This window comes from Eufriesea mexicana, unplaced genomic scaffold, assembly GCF_001483705.2.
Source record: "Eufriesea mexicana isolate 0111107269 unplaced genomic scaffold, ASM148370v2 scaffold515, whole genome shotgun sequence".
Taxonomy (NCBI): Eukaryota; Metazoa; Arthropoda; class Insecta; order Hymenoptera; family Apidae; genus Eufriesea; species Eufriesea mexicana.
Window position 1 is genome coordinate 111,196 of NW_016908693.1, and position 24,561 is coordinate 135,756.

General features: G+C 27.7%; 1 protein-coding gene across 4 annotated transcripts; it reads right to left on the minus strand.

Moving 5' to 3' along the window:
• Nf1 (neurofibromin 1) lies at nt 1–23,145 on the minus strand. 4 transcript variants are annotated; one of them, XM_017897552.1, is made up of 27 exons: nt 22,863–23,145; nt 20,057–20,384; nt 19,745–19,963; nt 18,811–19,498; nt 18,353–18,623; nt 17,871–18,248; nt 17,542–17,728; nt 17,039–17,080; nt 16,824–16,897; nt 15,776–16,638; nt 15,151–15,452; nt 14,480–15,041; nt 13,734–14,282; nt 13,444–13,638; nt 11,072–13,160; nt 10,720–10,860; nt 10,387–10,645; nt 10,202–10,317; nt 7,257–7,373; nt 6,102–6,161; nt 4,375–4,577; nt 3,377–3,563; nt 2,955–3,214; nt 2,629–2,793; nt 936–1,057; nt 720–834; nt 1–197 (listed from the first exon to the last, which is right to left on the minus strand). In XM_017897552.1, exons 1-24 carry the CDS (start codon nt 22,920–22,922, stop codon nt 2,712–2,714), a joined length of 8,232 nt encoding a protein of 2,743 aa, XP_017753041.1. In that variant the 5' UTR covers nt 22,923–23,145; the 3' UTR covers nt 1–197; nt 720–834; nt 936–1,057; nt 2,629–2,711. The 4 variants fall into 4 exon arrangements, with proteins under 4 accessions (XP_017753041.1, XP_017753039.1, XP_017753038.1 ...); XM_017897550.1 differs by having other exon boundaries at nt 936–980; nt 6,102–6,188; XM_017897549.1 differs by having other exon boundaries at nt 6,102–6,188.
• Between the last annotated feature and the right edge of the window lie 1,416 nt (nt 23,146–24,561).

Genomic DNA, 24,561 nt, shown 5'->3' on the forward strand with positions numbered 1-24,561 from the left:
TATTTTCATAAATACATTCCTCTTGAGATATTATGTCTTTATGTATGTAGAAAAGTTCTGTATTTACACAGGCGTTGTGAACACTCATTGCCACATCAATGGAACTTCTTCATCGAGGATTTAACTTATCGGTGCCCATACTATATTTTCGTTAAAACACGTTTGTTTCGATTTAATTACCGCTTCTTTTTATTACACTATAAGATAACATTCTTATTATTCATTTTGTTGGCGTAAACAAGTTTATGTGGAACTTAGTATATGTCAGAAAATACCGTTTCTTCCACTAAATATTGCGAAAAAATAAACTCGTTTAATTAGATTTCCCTGATAAACTATTCATATAATCATTTTATTCTAATAACGTGATACTATATTAAATTTGTTCAGAAATAGAAACAGATTCTTCTATGATATAAAAATATTTAGTTGGAAAGGAATAAAAATATCCATGAATATTCAGTTATTGCCATGAAACTATGAATTATGTCGATTAATTACAAAAACTGTTTAATTACAAAAGTTTAAATAATTCTACTTTTAAAAATCGTTGTTCATATAAAATAACTCTGGTGTATTAAAAGCCGATAATCGACTTCGTTCTGTAATTTCATTCTATATTATCACAAATTTATAATTAATCGTTGTATTAAACGTAAATTTAAAAATAACACAAATTTAGTGAAATATTTCGCTAATAATCAAATAAGTGTACTAACAGATTGCGCTTGTGGGTTTCCATTCCAGTGGGTACATTAACGTGAAGTGGACGGCATTGGATTAAACTGATTCGACATGTTGCAGCAATAACACGGAGCCAAAACATCTGTGTTCCTGAATCGAAAATATATGTATCTTAGTATGATAAAAAATATGTACATAATTTCAATTACTACTTAAACTAGTATTGCCCTTCATTTGCAAACAAAACAGACCTTGTAATTTGCAGCCAGCATAAGTCTCATGCGAGTTTCATGTTCCTGATACAGAGAATTCAAAATTTAATTGGTTCTTTTCAAAACAGTTAAATAAAGGAACCGATTAGGATTGGTTCTAGCTGAAAAAATGATAAATAACCAAACATAATATATATTAAGTATATTGAAGAAAAATGATTAAAATAAGAAAAATTATTAAATGCATAGAAGAAAAAGATATATGAAATATTATAGAATATTATTATAAAAGAAGGTAAAATTGCATCATCCATAAATAGTACTGACTTAAATAAAGAAAGACATATATTATTTAAAATATTCATGTCCCGTGTAACTTGATATTATTAATGTAATTTCTATCAAATTGCATGTGAAGAATTTGATAATATAATTTAAATACCGAGTTAAAGCATATTTCTATATTATATAATTTAATAATGCATATGAGCTCATTTAAAGCTTAAAGTAACAAAATGAAAATATATTCTTAAATTAAAATAAGAATTGTTTTATTCTACATATCTTGCTATAATTGGTACTGTGATATGAATGTTATTTGAAAGAAGAAAAAGCAAAATTACATCAGATAGCTACCTTTCACATTGTAAATATTATTTTTATTGAAAATTGTGTGTTTAACTCTACTAGTATCTTTTTAATAAATTCTTTATCAACTTTCATTAATAAATGTTTTCTATTATTAAATGGTCTTTGAATGAAAATATTAAAAGAAATATGCGATATAGATTCACACATGACAACTGTACAAGAGTAGACCAGGTAAAGTGCAAACATTTATAAACCATTTTACATTAAATTATTATTTCATTATAGTCAATAATTTTTTTATATTTCAACCATTGTGAGTTTTTAATGATCTAAAAAATACAAAAGAAGTGATGTTTATATTATTGCAAATAGAATAGTGGCTATTTAGCTTTCTATGTATCTCATTCACACTTTTCACCTTTGCCTTGAATTTTTTGAATTTATGAATGCTTTTTACTTTAATTTTCAAATTATTTTCGGATAAATGAGTGATAGAAAAGATAGATAATTATTGGAAACCCATCTCTCAAGATAGTTGTAGCCACAAAATCCTAAATTTGTCATAATTAAATATACAAATACAACTGCATAATGTAGTACATGATTCATGTATTTTTATTTTCTTTTTTCTAAGATAAAGTTAATTTTACGGCATACATATATAGCAGGAATATAGGATATAATTGTGAAAAATTAGATTTTAAATATGATGATCTCATATTTTTAATGAATATAGTAAAAGTAGGAAAAAAAATATTTGCAGAATATTGTAATTTTTCAATACAGTACAGAGTATAAAAATTATTATGTAATAAAGTATATAATGATCTTATACATAAATTTGTCTAATTTACTTTTAGTATAATAAATATTATATATGTATAGAAATATAATAATCACAAAGTACAGATAATATCATTAATTTTAAATATTCAATACTATAATTTATGTAGTAAATCAATTTTACATTTATCATAATTACAAAAATAAATAATAAAATTAACAATTTTAAATATAAAAAGTAACAATATATTTTGTTGAAACAACATATTAACTTTTAAAAATCCGTCATTTAGCATCATGTCTTTTACTCTTGAAATTACACAATCAATTGTTTTACAATTTGAAGTATTCAACATACCTTAATTGTCTTTGCAATTTCCGAGCAACTTGTCCTTTTCGCCCATGTTTACCGCACTGTTTCTTAGGTTCACATACTAATCGCTAAGGTTGTGAACTGTTACTAGTATTTTCTCCTTGACTCACAGAATCCAATGAAACATTTCCTCTGCTATCTATACTACGACTAAAATTACTATTGTTATAAACATTTTGCGTTTGCTCTAAACATTATTTGAATATATGTTCCAAAACAATATTTCTTTCATTATATAATAAAAATGAATATTGCTTTATTTCATGCTTCTGTTTAAAACATATTTGGGTCGATCACTATTATTTACTTACTCTCTGTGAATGAAAGAAGCACTACTTCGAGAAGTTTCTTCTATTCTTTCTGAAACAGCACGAGAACTTGCCCGATCAGTATTATAAGTCGAAGGTTTGTCTTTTTGTGCGACTTCTTGATGACTGTCGGATCGTTTACATCTTTCACTCGACATTTCATTGCTATTTAATATTTCAGGTTCATCTACTGGTAAACACGTTTCTACCATGGCTTCCAGGCAATTAACAAATAATTGTGCGCTTTCAGCTGTGCAATTAGACTACAACAAATATGATTCGAAATTTTAAAATATAACAAAACTTTTATATACATACATTAATATAATTTGTAATATTATTAATTTTAATAACTTAATTAATATGTAAGATATTAGCAAAAGTTGGTTATTTGTTAAATAATATTAAGATACATGTATACTTACATTTGTGTATGGACCTGCAAATCTCCATAATCCACCAAACCCACAACTTTGTAAGTAATGTAACTGTTGTTGACTTGCATCCTCACATGCAATCATATTTTGTATAATTGCTTGTACAGAATTCAATATACCTTGATCATGACAGTGAGATAATACACTATTAATTTTTGCATCAAGTAAATTGTGGCTGTAAACAAATTTTAATTCATTAAAACAACAATGTTCAACAATACAATATTAAATATTCCAGTAAATATATGCAACTTTTTTACATATCAATTTAAGCATATCATGTGTTACACACAATATTCCTCTAAAATGATAATGTTTAGTTCATTACTCTTGCACATTTATTTTATATAAAAAATAGAATATTTTTAAGATAAAGCAGCCATTTTATTCAAACAGGATTTGAACTAAATATATTAATTTATATTATATTAATTAACATATGTCGTGTCCAATTTTTCAATTTTGATAAACTGATAAGATTGCATTATTTTAGATTAAAAGATTATATTTTACATAAGTATTTAGGCCAATTTTCATAAACAAAAATCTGAAAAACTAGAACATTTAAATTCATATTTAAATAGGCCAGAAAAAGAAAAAAAAAACTGATTTTTTAAACTCAAGAAAGATTGTCCCTCTTTAAATTATCAGATGAACCCATCTCCAAATTATTTACTCAACAACTACCATAATAAGATAGAATATAAAAAATGTTGAAATTATAATCAGAAGTTTGATTTATTTAACAGATCAAATCTACAAAAATGAAAGTTAGATGCTTTTAAAATTATATAACAATAATTATAATTATATATTTGAAAAAATAACAGAATATTTAATAGGAAAAGTAAAGCTATTAAAACGTTAAAATTCTAAAAATCACATTAACTTTCTGTGATATTTGACAATTACTAATAGCTTTCCTTGTTTCTTTCAACATATAGTTCATCAAAAATATTTAAAAAAAAGCTTAAAATAAAACTTACATTACTGGAAAAACTTTTGGGAATACCACTGAAGCTTCTGCAAGATATTCGTAAAGAATACGTTGTTCATTTTCGTCGGTTGTATTTTTAACTAGAGTGACCAGAACAGTTAAAACCAAAGTTTGGATTGAAAAATCTGTCAGTACTTCTGGATCGAGCAATACATTATTTTCGTTGCTCACGCTCACTCTGGCACTTCGATTCTGTACAAATTATGAAAATTTTAATACGCACATACGTATTTTATTATGTATATAGCATGTTCCTTGTAATGGTTCCATTAATATAAAATTAATAAATATTGTATTATTGAAAGATAAAACACTATTTTGTTAAGTCTATGGAAAAGTTTTCTTTCATGTCATGTTTCAACTATTCCATTAGTTTTATTAATAACAAAAAATATATTGAACAATAATATAAAAGATTTTACTCAGCAAATTTTAAATTATATTCTGTTCCGAATCTCGGAAAATGCAGCCGATCATCAATTTTCTCAACGAAAAAAATTGTTTGAAATAACGCCATTTAGAAGATATTTCAAGAGCATCAAAATCGATGAGATTATAAAAAAGGTTTGATAATTTTATATATTCAAATTATTTTTTTTACTTTCAATTTGTTTTCACTTTATTGTCTTTGTTATATACACTGAATTCAACCTTGGAACGAATTTCGCAAAATAAACAAATTAAGGTAATTAATTATATTTTAAAGACTCAAAATTTATTATACGTCTAAAAATATATAAATTTGTATTACTTAATAGTTTAGAAAAGTAATGAATTTTTTTTTAATTATAACGAATTGTACAAATTTTAGTTGACCAAGGGCAGGATAATTTAGTGTTTGATTATTTCAACAGTTCTACTTTCAACTTACATACATTAAGTTAAGGAATTATGCGATAAATGTTCAAGTAGACATGAGGTTTATTGTTAGAAGCTGAAAATCGAAAAAAAATGATCCAAAGCAATTAAAACTTACAGGTGTGCTAAAAATGAAAACATCCTATTCACTCATATATATAAATTCACTAACTATATACCAACAACTCTAAAGGATAAAGTTGTCGATGAAGTGAATTCGCACTAATATCGACTTTATTTAAATATATCATAAAGTATATTATTTTGGATATCCAAGAACTCATTAATGTACTGGTACATCCCGGTTTTTTTATATAAAGTTGAAATATGTTATCAAATTTAGAGTAAATAACATTTTGAGTAACGTTTCTTCTACTAAGTTTTTGAAATATCAGCAAACTTCGTTTGGTACTATTATACTTAATTCATTATTATAAAAGTATAGCTGCATGATCTGATTACAAAAATCATTGATGACTATTGATCAAAAAATTGTTTGTATCAATTATTTTTCAAAGCAATAGTGTACAAACTGTAATAACCCTGTTGATTTCCATGCTGAACAAGTTAGTGAAAAATTTGTTCAAATTTTTAATGCATGAATATGGGTAGAAACCAATTTGATAGGAGTAAAGGAATTTTCTAATATCTTGGAAACTAACAGCTTACTGTATATAAAAGAAAGACTAGTTAAAAATATTCTTCTTAGTGACATATTTAAAAATTATCAAAATCAATGAGAATCCAGTCTATTCGACAACTTTGCCTTAAAAAAAAGGAAAGAAAAATTGTATGAGTAACATAGATATTAACAAATTAAAAAGAAAACGATTAAAATTATTAGTGAATAAAAACTACCTTCGGTTCAGCTTCTTCGTTCGGTTTTGTTTCCTTTGCAGTTGGTACAGAAAAGGATCGCTGCGTTTTAAATAAAATCCGTCCCGTCTTGTCAATGACGCATACATCATCATTTTTGAACAAATTGATGTATGATATGTATAAATGACAAGTTGCGTTTTACACAATCCAGACAGACGTAAGGTAGATGCGAGGATAGACATCGAAAGAGTAAACAGTGATACATACAAGAATACAGAACAACAATATTACTTAACATAAAATTGAAATTTGCCTTTTTGAAATATACTATAAAATATTCAAGTATTGACAGTTCCATTTTAATTTAAAAAACATAAATATTTCTTATTTATTAAATAATTTTTAAATTCATAGTACTTTATTTTTAATTTACGAATTTTGTTTAATTTATCCGTTTATTTTTAAATCTTATTTTAAAATATCAGATATCTTAGGATCAAATAATATAATATAATAAATCATTACATGCAAATAGAAATATAAAACAAAGAATAATCTCATAATATAAAAATAATATTACAATATTATTATATTAATAAATGACTAAAAATATATTCAATATAAAAATCTGACAAAAAATTTGTTTACATAATGTTAATATTTTCTTGCATAATTATTAATTGCTAAACCAATAACCAATTTTTTATTTAAAAATATATGACACAGAAAGGTAAAGTTATTACATACGACAAGTAAAATGTCGACAAACTGAGTACTCTCCAATTATAATAGCATTTAAGTATCTTATAAAGGGCAATATTTGGAACTATTTTTTCCTCTACCAATTATGATCAATTGACCTTAGTTTCCGAGATATTTATAAAAAGATATTTGTTACCATACAATCAAATCTTCTTATACACATGTAACTCATTGAAATCAGAGGAAACCCAATTCATCGACAAATTTATAAAAATAACATACTATAAACATAGTATTTGTATATGTACGTACAACATATATCATTATTATTATTATAAACAAATTTTAAGTATTTCTTTTTATATGATGGTAAATTATCATTAATGATTTTAAACATTATTCAGATATGAATATTGTTACATGCATATACCTTATTATGAAAAAGATGCCTTTATAAATAAATTTCATTTATATTTTACAAATAAAACATACCTGATGAGTAGAATACTGTTTTTGTTGTCTAGCTTGAGTGAGTGCAGATTGATCAAGTAGATCCCATGACTTTTGTCGGCGATTAGTAGGATTACTAGATGTTGTATTAGACGTATCCTATATCATAGTGTTCAATACATCAAAATTATATTCTTAACATTTTAATATTAAATATTTAATATATGTATATATTCATTTGAAATTTGGAAGTATAGTTTAAATGGTATTTATTTTTAAGTATTACTAAATTTATTAATTCTCTTCCTATTAATTTAACATATTTTAAGTGAAAATAACGAAGAAAGAAAGAGATAGAAAAATAACCCTCAATGTCATAAAAGATATATTCCTTATTACTTTCAACATTCCAACTAACAACAAAATTCAGAACAATTTTTAACAGTTATAAATGCAAAAATATGATTATTAATAGAAAACTAAAGAAACTACATATGAAATACTTAAACATATATTATTATATACACATAAAAACTTGAAAATTAAAAGATAGAAATAAGCAAAATTTGACCCACTATAATATTACAGCTAACAATAAATAACATACAATAGCATCATATTAATCTATTAAATATTAAGGCTATCAAATTAATAGAATTTTTATACATTTCTTTGCCAATAATTGTTCAAACACAAACTAGCAATAAACCAAATGACTGATTGCACTGTCCAATAAATATTAACTTTCTTTCTAATCTGTAATATCCAATAAGTGATTCTTGTAGAATTTACTTTCCTGAAAACGAACCCACAATCAAAATTGCACCATCACCCTCAGTTTTCGAAAAATGTGAATTTTTCTAAAAACGCGTAATTTTTGGCTAAAATGATGTATTACTTAAAAAGTAAGAATATTAGGAGGTTCATCGTTACCTTACAAGTTAGATTAGAGTATCCCAAGATTTATCAATGAATAATTATAATTAGTCGTCAAAGTTTAAAAATAAGTTTCGGAGCAGCGTTTTTATGCATATTCTTGCATTTCTACAAAATGTTTTTTATCTAACACAAATCTGCTACAGAGTAGCGTATTTTGTAAGCTTTTCCGAAGAAGAAATCATACAGATATTATATATTAGGATGATCTTTAATGTTGACAGGTCAGAAAAATATATATCAGGAAAGCCATAAGCGGGATTTTCCCGCCACGCAGCCATTGTTCGCATATCTAATTTACTCATATCCGTAGTTGTACATAAACGACACTACATCATTTTACAGGAGATCTCATTTTTTATATCTATAACATCTATATGTTTTCATACACTTTTTTACACTAATCGTAAGATTATAAAATAGTTCTCTAAATCACTAATAATTTGAAACAATTTCGTTATTTAATATATAAATACCAATGACCTTTTAATATAAAGCTGTTAAAAAATAAATTTCTACCTAACTTTTAAGATGGGAGTGTATCTTCTAACGCTTTTACTTTTTATGTAATACTTCATTTTAGCCAAAAATACAAAGAAAATAAAAATATCTTGACAAACATATACGTATCATGGAAATTTATCCTATGGAAGTGCAAATGCAGTTATAGTTTATTAAACATGTATAAATTATACAAATTATTATTAACAAATTAAAATTGTTAATAACAAATTGCTCACAGCATAAATTTGTAATGAAAACGAGAAATCAAGAAATTCTTGGTTATTATAGAAGAAAAGTAATTATTAACGGTCAGTATTATATATATTTTTTTATGTATATGTATATATATATACATTTTTTTTTATGTACACATATATATAATATTTGTAGACTTTTGGTTTTTCAGACTACCTTCGTAGTCCTTAATTCCTCTTTTACTGTTTTTATTGTTTTCTTCACTCGTTTCATATCCTTTTTCTTATTTCTTTCGTATTAATTTCTCAATTCTAATTTCTAAATTCTTTTCTCTTACATTTCACAACTCCGCTTATTAGATAGAACGTTTTCGCGATCGGTCGAAAGAATCATAGGTCATTTTTCTTCGAATCTAAAATTCAAGGCGAAATTACGCATCATTTGGGGCGTCGTTGGGTTGATGATACTTTCGGTGTCAATGCGAGGGGTCTGTCAGTCCTGGTCGTGTTGTGTACGTAATATCCTGTTTTCGTAAACTATTGTATGTTAGTTCCATTGCACTTGGCATTTGGATTACGCGTAACTACGGCACTGTTAAGGATAGAGAAGCATGCTAATGGCTATTAGGGGTAAAACCCCCCGTATAGACGTTACCGACGAATATTTTTTCGATCTAATCGAATTGAAAACTATTTAGGTAATTCTATTCCATAGTTTCTTTTTTAGAAAAACCTACAGAATACGATACTGTATAGCAAATTCGTATCATATAAAGATCTTCTTGTAAAAATGCAAGAATAGTGCGTAGAAAATACGCTCGGTGGCTTATTTTAAAAATCTGATGTCTAATTATGATTATTCAGAAAAACAAATAATTATAATTATGAACAAAACTCGAGCTATTCTCGCCTAACTTGTAAGGCAACAATGAACCTCCTAGCATTTATGTAATACTTCATTTTGGCCAAAAATCGTATGTTTTTGGAAAAACTCATTTTTTCGAAAACTGAGGGTGGTAGAACAATTTTGATTACGGATTCGTTTTCAAGAAAGTAAACTATAAAAATTACACAATGGATATTACAGATTAAAATTTGTGTTGTGCACTATTATGAATAAAAAAAAGAAATGAAAAAAACTTTCTTACTATTATTAAATAACAAAATATCATTCCATTGTATGAAGAATATAAACTTTTTATTTTTCATTTTCCTATTTAAATAAAGTTCAAAAATTACTAAATACAATTTTGATTATGTGTAATTGATGGAACATTAAAATAAAATCTTTTAAATGTCTTAGGTACTCTTAGTTACAATATGGCTGACACATAAATTCTAGAGATAACTTACCATATTATGTGGAAGCAAAATATCAAGGCAATCCGTACTACCAGATTCTGCATTTTTGGTAACAGCATGTCTAATATGACATCGACTCCGCACTTCTTCAGATACAGATACTAATGCTAATTAGACATAAATATATATTATTATATAAATTTCAATTGATAAACAAAAAATCCATATTAACTTACCAGACAAATATGCCACACTTTCTGATGTAACCTCGAATTTGTCCCTCTTAAATGGTTTAGCAACAATACCTAACAGCATAGTCAATACTCTAGCTGTTCTTGTAACAGTAGTAGGTGTAGGATGTCTATATCCTTTTAAAAGATGACCAACCAAAGCAAAATGAAAATTAGATTTAAATGAAAGACCTACAGCATGATCTAATTGTTTAAAATGCCATTCTAAAGGTACACGTGTTGACATCATAACTTGCTCCAAGGTCTAAAAAATTTCAATAATAGATATAACAATAAAAAATATATAATAATTATTTAATGCTATTTACAAAGTATTACCTTATCATCGAAAGTTCCTTGGGAATCTAAAGTATGCAAATTTTGCTCAAGAAGTGCTAAACCACAAGCATATAAAGGTGCTTCATCTAACTGAAGAATTGATGTTGCAACCCAAAATAAATATCGATGTATAGCAGATTCCTTAAAAATATTGAAACTATTGATATGAATGTTAACTTTATATTAATTATTAAATTTTATAAGAATAACTTAATATTTAATCTTTTATACAAATTCAGAATTCAACTACCATAATATAATTTTTTTATAATATAGAAATATAATTTGCATTAATAAAAAGCTTTTTTATCATATTATAAATATTATATATACATAACAGAATGCAACTTACAGGTCTAAGCAGTGGTTGTAATCGAGTGAGGCACATAATGATTGCTTCTAACAAAGTAATATCATTAAAGCTCTCGAGTGCTTTTACTAATATCTTTAAAAGCTGTTTCATATCCTGATCAGTTATACTTTTACTGATACATCCGAAAACAATCAAAGCTCTAGGCTGCAGAGCGGGATTAAAACAGAAAGCGAAATTTCTCGCTAAAGAGGTCCAAGTTTTTAACCAATCACATTGTGGAATGTCCCGCATACAAGCTTCCATAATTTCAAGAAGAGCATCCGTAATAATTTCTAAACTAGTTAACGAAAGTCTTTCTTTATCATGTGTTCCTGTGACACTGCGCTCGTTGCTGAACCATTTCTCATTCGAATGTCTGTAACTAGATCTAAATGCTGTGCCCGCAGCAGATTTCACTTTACTAATTCCAAAAAGTAAATAAAATTTTGGAAGAGAAAATTCATCCAAACTCATTCGTAATATTCGATAAGTATCTTCTGAAAAGGAAGGGGAGCTACAAGTGCACAGTGAATGAATACTGTTGATAACCAAACCATGAGTAGAAGCACGCATACTCAGGCTTCCGGAACAAACTAGAAACGTTACTGTATGAAACAAATATGGTAGATGCTTTCCTACATCCAAACAATTATTGAAAGATAGCATTAATAAATATCTCGCTAGAATAGCGATATCATCCCATCTTGTATGTTGTTCTAACAACGGTGTTGGAGAAGTACAAGTCTTATCTACAACTCGACAGAGTCTTCCTATTACTTTCTTCGCTACTAGTTGAACATTACCAGAAGCCAAAGCTACAGCAGTATCGGCCATTATTTCAACTGTAGGAGAACCAAGGCCGAAACTCACACTACGTTGAATAAAATTATCCAAGACTGTATCTATTAGGTCTGGCAATCTTCCGATTGTGCTCCATATCTTAGCTTGTATACTTGGATACATTTCTACCTCTTCAATGGTTAATGTAATTAATTTTTCTAAAATTTTTATAACTTGTTTCTGACGTTTTCCCCCTTCGTCATTCGGTTTGTAAAATCGAACAAGATTATTTAACCATGGTGTCATATATTCTAAACAAAGATGTTTTAATTCGATGCTTGACAATCTGAAACCTTGTATACATTCTTCTAAAAATTCCAAAGTAAGATGAGGATCATTTGCAGCCAAAGTTTCACTTAAATGTTTGATGAATATGGTATTATTTGATGGTATGCAAAGTCCAGATGTTTCCAACAATTGTCCTTCAATTTTTAAATCGAAAGTTGCAGTTAAAGCACACAATTGATTATATGCTGCTGTTCGTAAATTTGGATCTGAACTACCAAGATTTAATAATGCCATATTTAATAATGTTCCAGGTACATCTTTAGGTCTTATCTGTGGATGAATAGATACAGATTCTGGCTGTGATAACTCCCATCGGTTTCTTATATGAATTATAGCCTTTACAATACTATCACACTCATTATAAATAAAAGATAACGGGCCAGTTTCATTTGAAATAGTCAATGTAAATTGATTGTCGTCTACTAAACAAACTTCTTCTATTTCAAATGCATAATAAACATCATTTAAAAGAACGGAATGCGATAATACTTTACATTTCTCCGCCGAGGTAATTTGTATCGCAGTTGGTCCAACTTTTACGGATACCTTAGTCTCCTTATGAGAAAGTTTCAAAGCGTTGTTAAAAACCTTTAAATCTTCATCAAGAGATAACGTAGCTCCAGGCAATTTTTGTTGATCGACATCAATTACATCATTTAAACGACCCGGTCCATCAATGAAAACTACCTTTCTATTACCTTTCAACGGTGCTAAGATTCTATCGTGAAACTTAGTATATTCTCTCACCCAACTATTGCAATTATAGATATATGCAGCATGAATATTTTCATAGGCAACTTTGGGTAATACATAAAACCATTTTTGTAGAAATTCAGTTCTAAATCGATTGTCTGAACATGTATGAGTAAAATCAACAACCAATTCAAACGGAGAATGGCAAAATGGTTTTAGAGTAAGAATAACGTGGTATATTAGCAAATCACCATTTGTATCACCAATCCTACAAAAAGATATAAACAAAATTATATAAATATACTTACAAAATTAGATATGTGATAAAAACATTCGTCAATTATTTCATTGTGATGTTATTTTTTATACAAATATAAGGAATGATTTATTTAAATAATATTCTTTAATATACAATATAAAAATTAATTACTATTTTTAACCAATGTTGATATTACTCTAAAATTCATCCAGTGAAATATATATGTATAAAATCAAACAAATATATTCTCAAATCTGTAATATATACATTAACAAACAAATAAAATACATACTTGTAACGTCTAGCAATATAATAAAACACTGGATATCCTTGTTTACTAGTTCCTGCTTGATAAAAAATATTCAAATTCTTAATACTTTTAAATTCTTCATTTTCATGCATATTACGTTTCACCATAATTTCTTCAAAATTAGTTGAAGACATATCAATGTTTGACCATTGTGCATAAGATGAAGAAAACAGTAAACTATTCAAAAAAATATATTTAAATTAACAGTTATATAAATAGCATATACTACAATGGTTTATAACAAGAAAAACATATTTAGCATTGTTACTCACTGTGAATCAATTGGTTTATGTTCTGGAGGACCAAGATAAGCTAATAATGTAGCCATTTTATCAAAAGGTCTTCTACCTACTGCTTTATGGTCCCGACTGCTGCTAAGATAATCGCCAATTCGCTCTTGATGATTCCAAAGTAATCTATGTAATGCTAAAACATTGGCATCCGATACAAACGACATCGGATGACTGGCTTGATCGACTGTTTCACAATCTGATGCTATTTGTATGAAAAATCTTCTTCCAATTTCGAAATGCGCTCGTAAAAAGTCATTGAATGGTAACATGTGTTGTTCTTTACTAAATTCTACATGATTTGCAATATTTTGAAGAATTTTAGACATTAGCATGAGGCCCCTTTTAATGTGAGGAGGTACAGGGTTATTTACAATGCCCATTTCTTGAGGTGATACAATAGCTGGATTAATAAATCGTAAAAATATTACAGTTCCTACAGCTCCAATATTGTTTTGTGGACATTGTGGAAATCTTTTGCTGAGTACTTGGTATAAACAATGACACATAGACCGTAATTGTGGGGGAAATCTGAAAAAATATAATGAAACTAATATAATGTTAGAAGTACAAATATATATAAAACTATATCTTTACTAATAATAATCTTAACATGTAATAGCTAAATTTAAATAACATTAATAAATTCAATAATAAATATTGCAACTAATACTAAAAATAGATTTATATAAATATTAACATTTATTATGCAATTCCTAATAACTTACCGATCAGCTGATGATACTATAGCATCAAATACTTTTTGGGTTAATGCAATCAAATTTCGACCATTCTTTTCTATATCTTCATTTGCATCTATTCTTGCACTATCAACTTCAAAACCAGTCGTTGGATTATCTAATAGTGGCGTGATTAGAGGTTCTAATAAATTTTGTAAGTAACTGGCACCATAAATTTTAAAACAAAATGCCATAATTTTGCTTCCAAGACTATTTCCTCGAAATAATGTTTGCATACAATCAGAAACTTCAACTTCACGATAAAACATATTCCATAAAAGGGAAGATAATAAATGCTTCGCATCAAACAATGTAACAAAAACTCGTGCCAATTCATCCATTTGATTTGTTGTTACTACATTAGCTAAAGCCATTGCAATAGGTAATTCTCCTTTGTCACTGATCATTGTAACAAGTTGAACCAACTGCTCAAACCTATCAGCTAATACTGTTTCTGCTAATGTATCAAATTCCGTTCCTTGTTGAAGAATTTTAGTGAGAACTTCCATAAATGCTGCTCGTGTTTGTAAATCTGGATTATAACCCAAACCTATAAATACGAGAATATGAAAAACATAAAGAATTGAAAAAATAAAAAAAAAATTCAATCCAATTAACATATACGTGTACATGTATATATAAACTTTAATTTTACTTACTTAATGAATGCATCAAACCACTGTCAATATTTGCACTGAGAAGATTACTCATTGCTTGTATAGTAGCGTTGCGTAAAGTAGATAATTTGCCACTAGTTATACGTGGTTGTTGAGACACAATTTCTTTTTCTTCGCTGGTTGCTTCGTTGCAATCGTTTAATAAATTCATGAAAAGAGTAAAATACTTTAAAAATAATTGAGATTTTGCTTCCATTAAATCACCACGGTCGGATTCTTCTGGTTGCAGAGGCAAACCTCGTAACAGTGCACCAACTGCTTCCATACATGCTTGATCTAAATCTCTAGAAAGTAAAAAGAATTTAATATAATATTACAAGGTTATACCAAGTAGTTAATATAAAATAAATTAATTTAAATGTTTTACTTTTTAATAAACAAAACTACGTATTCAACAAATTAAATTATTACAAACATACAGTTAAATTTGTTTAATATTACTTATTGACTAAATATTTTTCGATAATATTTCTTTCTTACTCAAATGTGAATTAATATTTTATATAAATTTCTACTACATATGTAATGTATAATAGAATAATTATCATCATGTTCAATAAAAAAAGTTTCTTTTTATAAAGATACTCCTTATAGAAAAATTATTTACCGTGTATAAGCTGTAAAATCTCCACTAGTCGACAGTGTAATCTGATGAGTAGCACCCATCACCCAATCAGTTAAATATTCTACAAGTTTATTTCGAAATTTCATTTCCTGTCGAAAGGCTAAGTCATCTCGTCTTTTCATCATTGCTTCAACAAGTTGGCATAATTTTGTTTTAATATGAATAGGATGCAGAGTCATATCCAAATGCCTGACATATCTGACAATTGCTAACATCATTCCTTCTATACTAGTCATTCCAAGGTATTCAGAAGGTTGATCTGTTTTAGAATCCAGAATATTTTTCATTATGAATATTATATGCTCAATGAATTGAGTATTAACATCCATTACTATAACTTGTCCTTGTTGATTAAAAAATTTTTCAACTATACTTTTAATTTGATCAAAAAGTATAGGATATAATGCAGGACTCATTTCATGGCCAACCAATTCTTTAACGTGTTTTTGAATCTGATTTACAAATTTTTCATTGTTACAAATCAATAGACGCAGTAAATGATAAACAAATTGCGTACAATATTGCACTTCCTGACTTGGGTTTGATAAACAAGGTGTGGGCTCTTGTTGCTTTGAACTTCTTTTTGGTTCTAGATTTGGAGGTATTCCTGATAATGGTCTATTTGGTGAGCGTTTCTGTAAACATACGCCACCTAAAGCACAGAGGAATCCTGTCATGTTAGCCCATTCATTTATTTGTTCTTCTAATTCGTGTTCTGAATTTTGATGTGATGCTCTTCGCTTTCCCGTACTTCGGTGAGATGATTCCGTCTGACCATCCTCTGTTTTAGATTTCACTAACTGTCGCAAAGTTACTTCCCAATTTCTAAATGTTTCTTCCCACGCCTAAAATTGTATAAATTTATTTATATCAATGTTTATAAAAATAACGTTATAAAAGTTGTAAATTTGATTTATATTTTTTCAGAAAACAATTTTTAAATTAAAATGTTAATTAAAATGTTAAATTAAGATGACTAATGTAAATCATTTAAAAAAATATAAATTATTAATTACATATATATACATACAGGCTGTACACCATTTACACAGTGTTCTATCTTCCTCAATAAGGCCATAATTCTTTTTTGTAATGCCGCGCGCCCTAGAATGGATGCAATATGCTCATAAAATGTATTAATCTTAATCATAAATCAACTATACATCAAATATCATAAATAAAATAAAAAATGTAGTCTTAATTTTATACATGTATACGAATGTTTACATTTTGAACAACACTTACCATAATTATGATCGTGATAGCATATCTTACTTTCCCCGCTGGCTGTTATGGTAACAAGGTCTTTAATACTCTACTGCAGCCATATAAGGGTTATACTAATCAAAATACAAAGTGAATTCAAAAATTCATGAATGAATGTTTGAATTCAAGTAAAATCATTGTTAGTAGATACCCGAATCGAAACTAATATAAGAAAAACAATATTACCTTATATTAATCTTTCCTTTTTAAATCATTAGTAATGTGTCTCTTTTTTGTTTAATTTTTAATATTTTATGATTTTATTTAAAACATAATTACTTAAAAGTAAATAAAAAGTCAAAGAACAAGTTTGAAAGTAAAAACATATTTCTTTTTTGTATGCTATATTATAATAAAATAAAATTAAAATTGTGATATATTGCATTTGTTTCTCGATTCGAATTTCTGCTTCTACTTTGGAAAATAGGATACTTTATATAAGGATAAATTGAAATAATGATATTTTGAACATTTAAACTCACCAGTGATTAACACAGTAGAAGCTTGTGCCAATTCGAGATATAAGTGATAGTTTGGAAGTAAACAAGTTACTGCTACTTCATCACTACCACAACGAATTTCTGCTTCTTCACAAAGCAATGCAAAACAAGACATTGATACTAAAACTGCTTCCATATTTATACTCCATAAATACATAAAAAATACAACCTAAAAAATGAAAACATAATAAATTTGCCTGGAATAAATTAATTAAATTCATTTATAATAAATTCATATATCGATAAAATTTTGTTTTATGAAAAACAATATTTTGAAAAAATATAATTTAATAATATAATTTTAAACGAACCTCAAGTTTAATATGTGCTTGCTTACAAACAGCAATCTGGCTACCCACATTAGCATAATCCTTATTTTGTGACAGAAAAGCATTTCTACAAATTAGTATTTCCCTAAGCCACTTTAATATACAAGTATAATTAACAATTTGATGCTGAATCAATTTTTGGGAAATTGAGAACAGAACTTGTGAGCTAACATCCCAAAATGTATTAATTGGTGCTTCTGGGTTCCATGCTTTTATTTTATTTGGATGATGTAATACTAATAATGCTTCCATGGCTTCATTAGCAATATCTGACATTGTTGGTTGGTGAACTAAAGAAACTAAACCATTAATTAATTCTAAAGTCGAGCTTTGAATTTCATGACCAGCTTTGCCTTGATTCTATAAAATAAGTGAGATATTTATAAAATATATATAATATTGTAATATAAATACAACAATCACTCTATAAATTCAAATAAGTATTTTTATACAATAGCACTTACATTCAACAATAACATAGGATCAGCATGAATAAGTTTTACCATCCATAAAAGTAAATTTCTATAACTTGATATTTCTTCTCCACGGTCTCTGTATTTATTTTGTTCCTTACTCTTAAGTGTTAAGCTTTGAATCATTCGTAATGGTGTATGTGATATGTAATTCTGTGTGACTTTATTTAAAATATCAGTAAACATATTCCTAAGTTCTGCACTACGAGAATACAGAAGATCTATTTGAGGCCACCATGGCAGTCTTGGTTGAGTTACAATTCTAAAATGGAAAATTCATTATAATAATTATATAATTCATCATAATATCTGATTTAAGTTATTAAAGAAATATATTTATTTTATTTTAAAATAATGAGGACAAAATTATACTTAAACAGTTCTTATTTCACTCCTTTAAACTTCAAGCTACATATTTTTATGCACATATATAAAATCTTTTTCCTTACTTGTATAGTGAGCTAACCAAGACAAACTGGTATGTCAGTGGATGATTCAGGTTCAAACAGACTTTAAGTACTTCGTTGTTATGAGGTTTGATGCGAAAGAAGCTAACAAAACAGTCTATCATTAGGTCGATGTCTTGGGCAACGTAGTTTTGACCACGTGAAAATACTTTTTCTGGATTAAAAACTAGTGCCATTAAATCATTCATAACATGTCGAACAAGTATGAAGATAACATTATTTGAATTTAGATTATTGATGTAAGTTGATGCTTTACAAAGCTTGATACAAGTAACTGCTGCAGCTTCCACTAATTGCCTATTAGAGCTACCATGCATTCCTAGGCCTTTTCTAACACTGTCAATAAACTGCTTTTTCTTTGAATGCCTTGGTGAACAAAGAGTACCAAAGTCAGCGTTAACTATTTCCTCTAAAACTTTTGGTGAAAGTATGAGAAGCATAATTTGTAAAGACCAAACAGCTGCAGCTCTTCCCTTTTTATTGTCAGCGAATGTATCAAGAATGTCAAATAATTCTTCACATGCTTTTGCAAGCTCTTCATGAGGTTCTATTTGAAGATCGGTGAATTCATGAGAATAAGTATCCATCCAATTCCAAATTGCTTTTTCCAGAGAATTCATAAGAACTATATGTGCTGACTTTTTAAGTTGTTTAAATTTTTGTATCGTTTCTGAAATAATAATAGAAACATCATTACACATTAACAGTTTTATGTTGGTAGAAGAATTATGTATTATATAGTAAGTAATATAATTATTCATTTATTTTATTCTTATTGTTAAAAATATAAAACATCTATATACTGATTCATATTAAATAATCTTGCAATTATATTTCATATTTTATATTTCTATGCATATGAAAATAATACTTTAGTCAAATGAATAGATATGTAATTATTGTAAAAAAGGATTACCATTTAAAAGTTTTGTTAGCCTACAGACATCCACATTAATATGTTGAATTAATTCGATATCACTATAGTCGGCATTTTCATCTCCACATTTTGCTAACTCCTGAAGTCTGGATGATATTCTGTTAAATACGGCATTAAAGAAATTTAAACTTAATGCAAACAAAACTTTGCTTGCCAAATTTTTTAAAAGAGCATTCTGTGGATTATCATTTGGTACATCTAAAAATAGAATTGTTTGTTTTTAATTCTTGTTTCCTATAAACAACACCTATATATAAAGAATTATATTAACTATAGTTAAAGCATCAATACCTATAAACTGGCATATCTCTTTAAGCAAAAATTTGACATTCATAGCCTCATCAAATTTAGCTGTATCTTTTGGTTGATTTGCAAGACACTTTTCCAAAGTGTCTAAAATAATAATAATAGATTCACAGCAATGCCGATCTTGATCTGTACTATGAAATATTCGTTGACCCCCAATACATGGCACCATTTCATTTACACCTTGAAGTACTTTGGTAAGGCTGGATATTACAAGAGAGAAACGGTATCGAGAAATTTGTATCAGGCATTTTTTGTTTCTCTCTTCGTTTATACGAGAATGAGTGTTTTGAGGGTCACTGCGACACGGCAACTGTATACAAAATATTAAAATTTAAATATACAGTACTTTGAAATGTCAACGTAATAAAATCATAAAAAATCTTTAATTTTATAGTTCTACAAATTAGGAATTAAAATATAAAAAGTATGGTAAATTGAAAGAAATAAATAATTGTATTCTCCTATATCCATTGATTCCATCAACATAAATAAATAATGTAATATACAAAATATAAAGTGTAATTTAGAAAATTTAATAAAAGAATTGACTTTTTAATTACTATATAAGTATAGTAAGGAAAAATTAGTATTGATATCAATATTACATATTCCTTCCTTCCCATTTTTTTACGTTTATTCAATAATATATAAAATTGATCATTGTGCAACAAATTGCTAGATATAATTAAGAAATATCTATAGGAAAAATATTTTTTTAAATTTATATCCTAAGATTTGACACATGACGTATAATTGCGTAAATAAAAATTTAATGATAGTTAAAATTAAACTCGTGAATCATACATATTGAGCATTTACAAAACACTTATTCAGTTCTTTATATGCATTTATATGCATGTATATATGTTGACCGATCGAAGTCATCGCTGCAATGGCATATGTCTTTAAAACAAAACCTGAAAGTTACATGTATGTTCATGTAATAATATTTGATCGTATTTAAGTGCATTTGAATCACAGATTCAAATTCTTCGATAAGTTGTGCGCGAAGTGAACGCAATTTTCATTCATGTATCCGTGACACGACGGAAGCGCCGGTGTGTAGGTATAAAGGGGTTACGGGACGGGGAATGAAACTCTATAGGGTATCCCAACAACTCGTTCCTAAACTTCCTTGCACTAAATACTTCGTTTCGTTGCTATTTTCTTAAATATTATTCTTTTGAACAATACTACAAGTAATAAAATAACTACAAGTGTAAAATAAATGTATACAATATGAACAAGGTTATATAATTATTGTAAAATATATGTTTTTCCGTTGTTTTGAAACAACTAACGAGAACTAGAAAAAATAAAAGTAATTTTGAGTTTGAAAATAGATTTTAGTTTATTACCATTGAATAATATAATACTTAAATCTTTACTGTTATTAAATATTAATTGCATCGACTTTTCAGTTATTCGTACAATTTGAAAAAATTCATTATTTTAATTGCAAATAAATATGATAATTCTGTAACTTATTTAGTTACATGACTAAATAATATTCTCAAAAAATTATTAAAATAGTATATGGAGTTTGGAACACCCTGTATATACCTTAACTGAATAGCTGATGGGGTGGAGAGGAAAGGGAGAAGGGGCGAAGGTCAAACCGTGGACTGTACGGCGTGTAGAGGGAGGAGACCGCGAGAAAGCATCTTCCCATGAATGAACGAATCAACAAACGAATGACGATGTATTCAGGGAAATAATGATATCAATCATTAATAACTATTCCAATAACAAGGTTAATAACAATAACTAAAATTTCAGTATTAATACCATTTTACCTACTGTGAAACCTATGAGATTGATTTAGGGTCATTGCGTCATTCAAGATCTATTTTACATTTGAAATAAATCTTGAAATATGGAAAGCGAGATACAATTGCTACATTGGACAAATAGACACTATCTTTAGATACTATCTAAATACTAGCTTTCCATAATTATATACTTTCATATCGTTATTCTTTTCCCGCTAATACAAAAGGAAAAAGAAAAACCGTGGAAAATATGTCAAATACAGTAAATACGCATTTCAGAAACTTTGCAAGCACAATTTTAAATGATCTTGTTCCCAATTTCAGCTAAACAACTGTTGCCCTGAACATGAGTAATTCGTAGAAACATTTAGTTATTCTATACCTTGCCTCATCAGACAGGATATGAAAAGAATTGGACTGATTGTCGTGAAACAAAAAACTGCTATGAAATTTAGCATTAAAGAGAACTGACTCCTGTCAAAATTGTCGATTCAATATTACTCATGTCACTTAACGTCGTAACTTCTCATCACTTGTCGAATATTCACTTGCAAAGAAAATTAAATTTTTCACACTTGCTTCATAGTCACTAACACAGGAATCACGTCAATCGCACAAAATCTAATATCTAGCTAAATTTATATGAGCAATTAGATTGATCGTCACCGGTTTTTCTGCACCTTCATAGAATAATCATTTCCTCTAACGTTAACTGCCATTTCTTCGAAATAGTCCATGAAAATGAGGAATGAAAGAAAAGTAATAAGATTAATAATTTACTAAAGAAGGGAGGCGTAATAGAAAAAAAGAAGCTGAGAAAAAAGAAACAATAGAGAAAGGGATTAAAAAGAACACAGAGTGAAAAGTAAATAGAGGAAGAGAGTGAGAAAGAATGAAAGAAAGCACCGGAAGAGGGTAGGTGAGAAAGAGAGGGGGCGGTCACGGAGAGGGAAGACGAATAGGACAAGAAAGGAAAGCTAAACAGATTTGTAGTTCGAGTCACAGCTGGGATCTACCTGTTCCTCGAAACGTGTGATCAGCAAATTCGCCCATTCTTCCGGCTTTTGCGTGCCCATCGCCGTCCGAGGTTCAGTGACGAGCCGTCATCACGTACGACGATTCACCAGTTCGTTACGTGCATTCGATATCGGTACGTCGCCATTTACGAACGTCGACTGGCAGTCGAGAGAGCACCGCAGCGACTCGCTCTTTCTCTCCCGTTGGGGAGGGGCGCCGTGACAGAGCCCCAAGAATTACAGTGGGACGAAGATCCTCGCAGATGGAACCGATACCAACCGAAGCCACCCGATATTCACTTCTAACTCACCAATCGCGTGATAGTATTTAGGGGTGTACGAAAAAATTCAAACACCCCAGTTAATATGTAACATAAAACAATATGTATATAAATTTATACAAATCGTTAAGCAAAGATGAGGATAATAATCCCAATAAGTTAATACTTATAAAGAAGGATACGTTATACATATAAAATTATTGATAATTTCGCGTGACAGTTTTTAATTCATCTTTTTATATTTTTGAAACATAACACTGTAACATCTTTTTATTGAAATTAAATATTTTTTCTTCTATATATATATATGTAGTGTATTTATATTTTTAGTCGATTTACTTATTTTTCATATATTTTTCTAATATTTTTAAAAAAGCTATTAATTATTATTTGACTGATTATTCATTACCATATTTATGTTTTCATTAATAATGCAATAAATTCCATTAGAAACCTGAGGCTTGTAATTTTCTTAAACGCATTACTTTAAAAGATTAGCTATATCTTTAACATAAAATTTTCAAATGAATTTTTAAAACCCCTTGTCAATACACTCCTGAATAATTCTAGTATATAGTTACTCCCACCGAACCTTAACCGTGTCATTCATAATTGTACAACACGCTATGGTATATGAAACGATTAATATTTTAAAAATTGAATTTTATTTGTGATAAAACATTTATATATTCGTTGAAATTATTAGCATATTAATGATTACATAATTATTTCTTATTTGTCAATATTAGAATATTTTATTTTTCTTGTATCATACATTTATTACAAATTAGATATGATTGATTTATATAATCGAAAGAAAAACATAGGTATATCTGTTTTTAATTATATTTTGCATATGTTAAAAGCAATATTGCTATAAATGTTTCTTCTTTATGTTAGTGATATTATTAAGAAATGATTTTGGCTTTTATTGTATTGCAGTCTTTTTATCTTTTTTAGTTTCCTCAAAAAAAAAATTGGTTTAATCTGAAGAAAAATAAATTTTTAACATAAAAATTGAAAGGGAAGATTATTCATATAAACAATATCTTTATATCCCTCTTAAAATTCCAAAAGTATTTGGTGAAAATAGTACAATTAGATTGGAAATGATTACAAAATCATTGCATGATTATATATATAACTTTATCAATGTAATTAATTTCACCTGATTAATTTTATTATTATTTTGATGTTTAATTATAAACACTGAAAATTTATAATCAAATGCTACAAATTACAAATATTGATAAGAATATTATTATTTAAGAATTCTCTATAATATTATTTACATTAATAATATCTATATTAATTGTCTCTATATTCTATAATCATATTATTAAAATTAAATGAATGAAAGGAAAGAATAGTATTAGTACTAATTAAAATGATTCAATCACTTAACACAGAGATGTATG

Coding starts and splice junctions, on each gene's coding strand:
- Nf1 (XM_017897550.1), bottom strand. CDS start 22,922: ATGGGCACGCAAAAGCCGGAAGAATGGGCGAATTTGCTGATCACACGT. Junction 14,283..14,479: donor ATAGTATCATCAGCTGATCG/GTAAGTTATTAG, acceptor ATATTTTTTCAG/ATTTCCCCCACAATTACGGT. Junction 4,578..6,101: donor ACGAAGAAGCTGAACCGAAG/GTAGTTTTTATT, acceptor TAATTTGTACAG/AATCGAAGTGCCAGAGTGAG.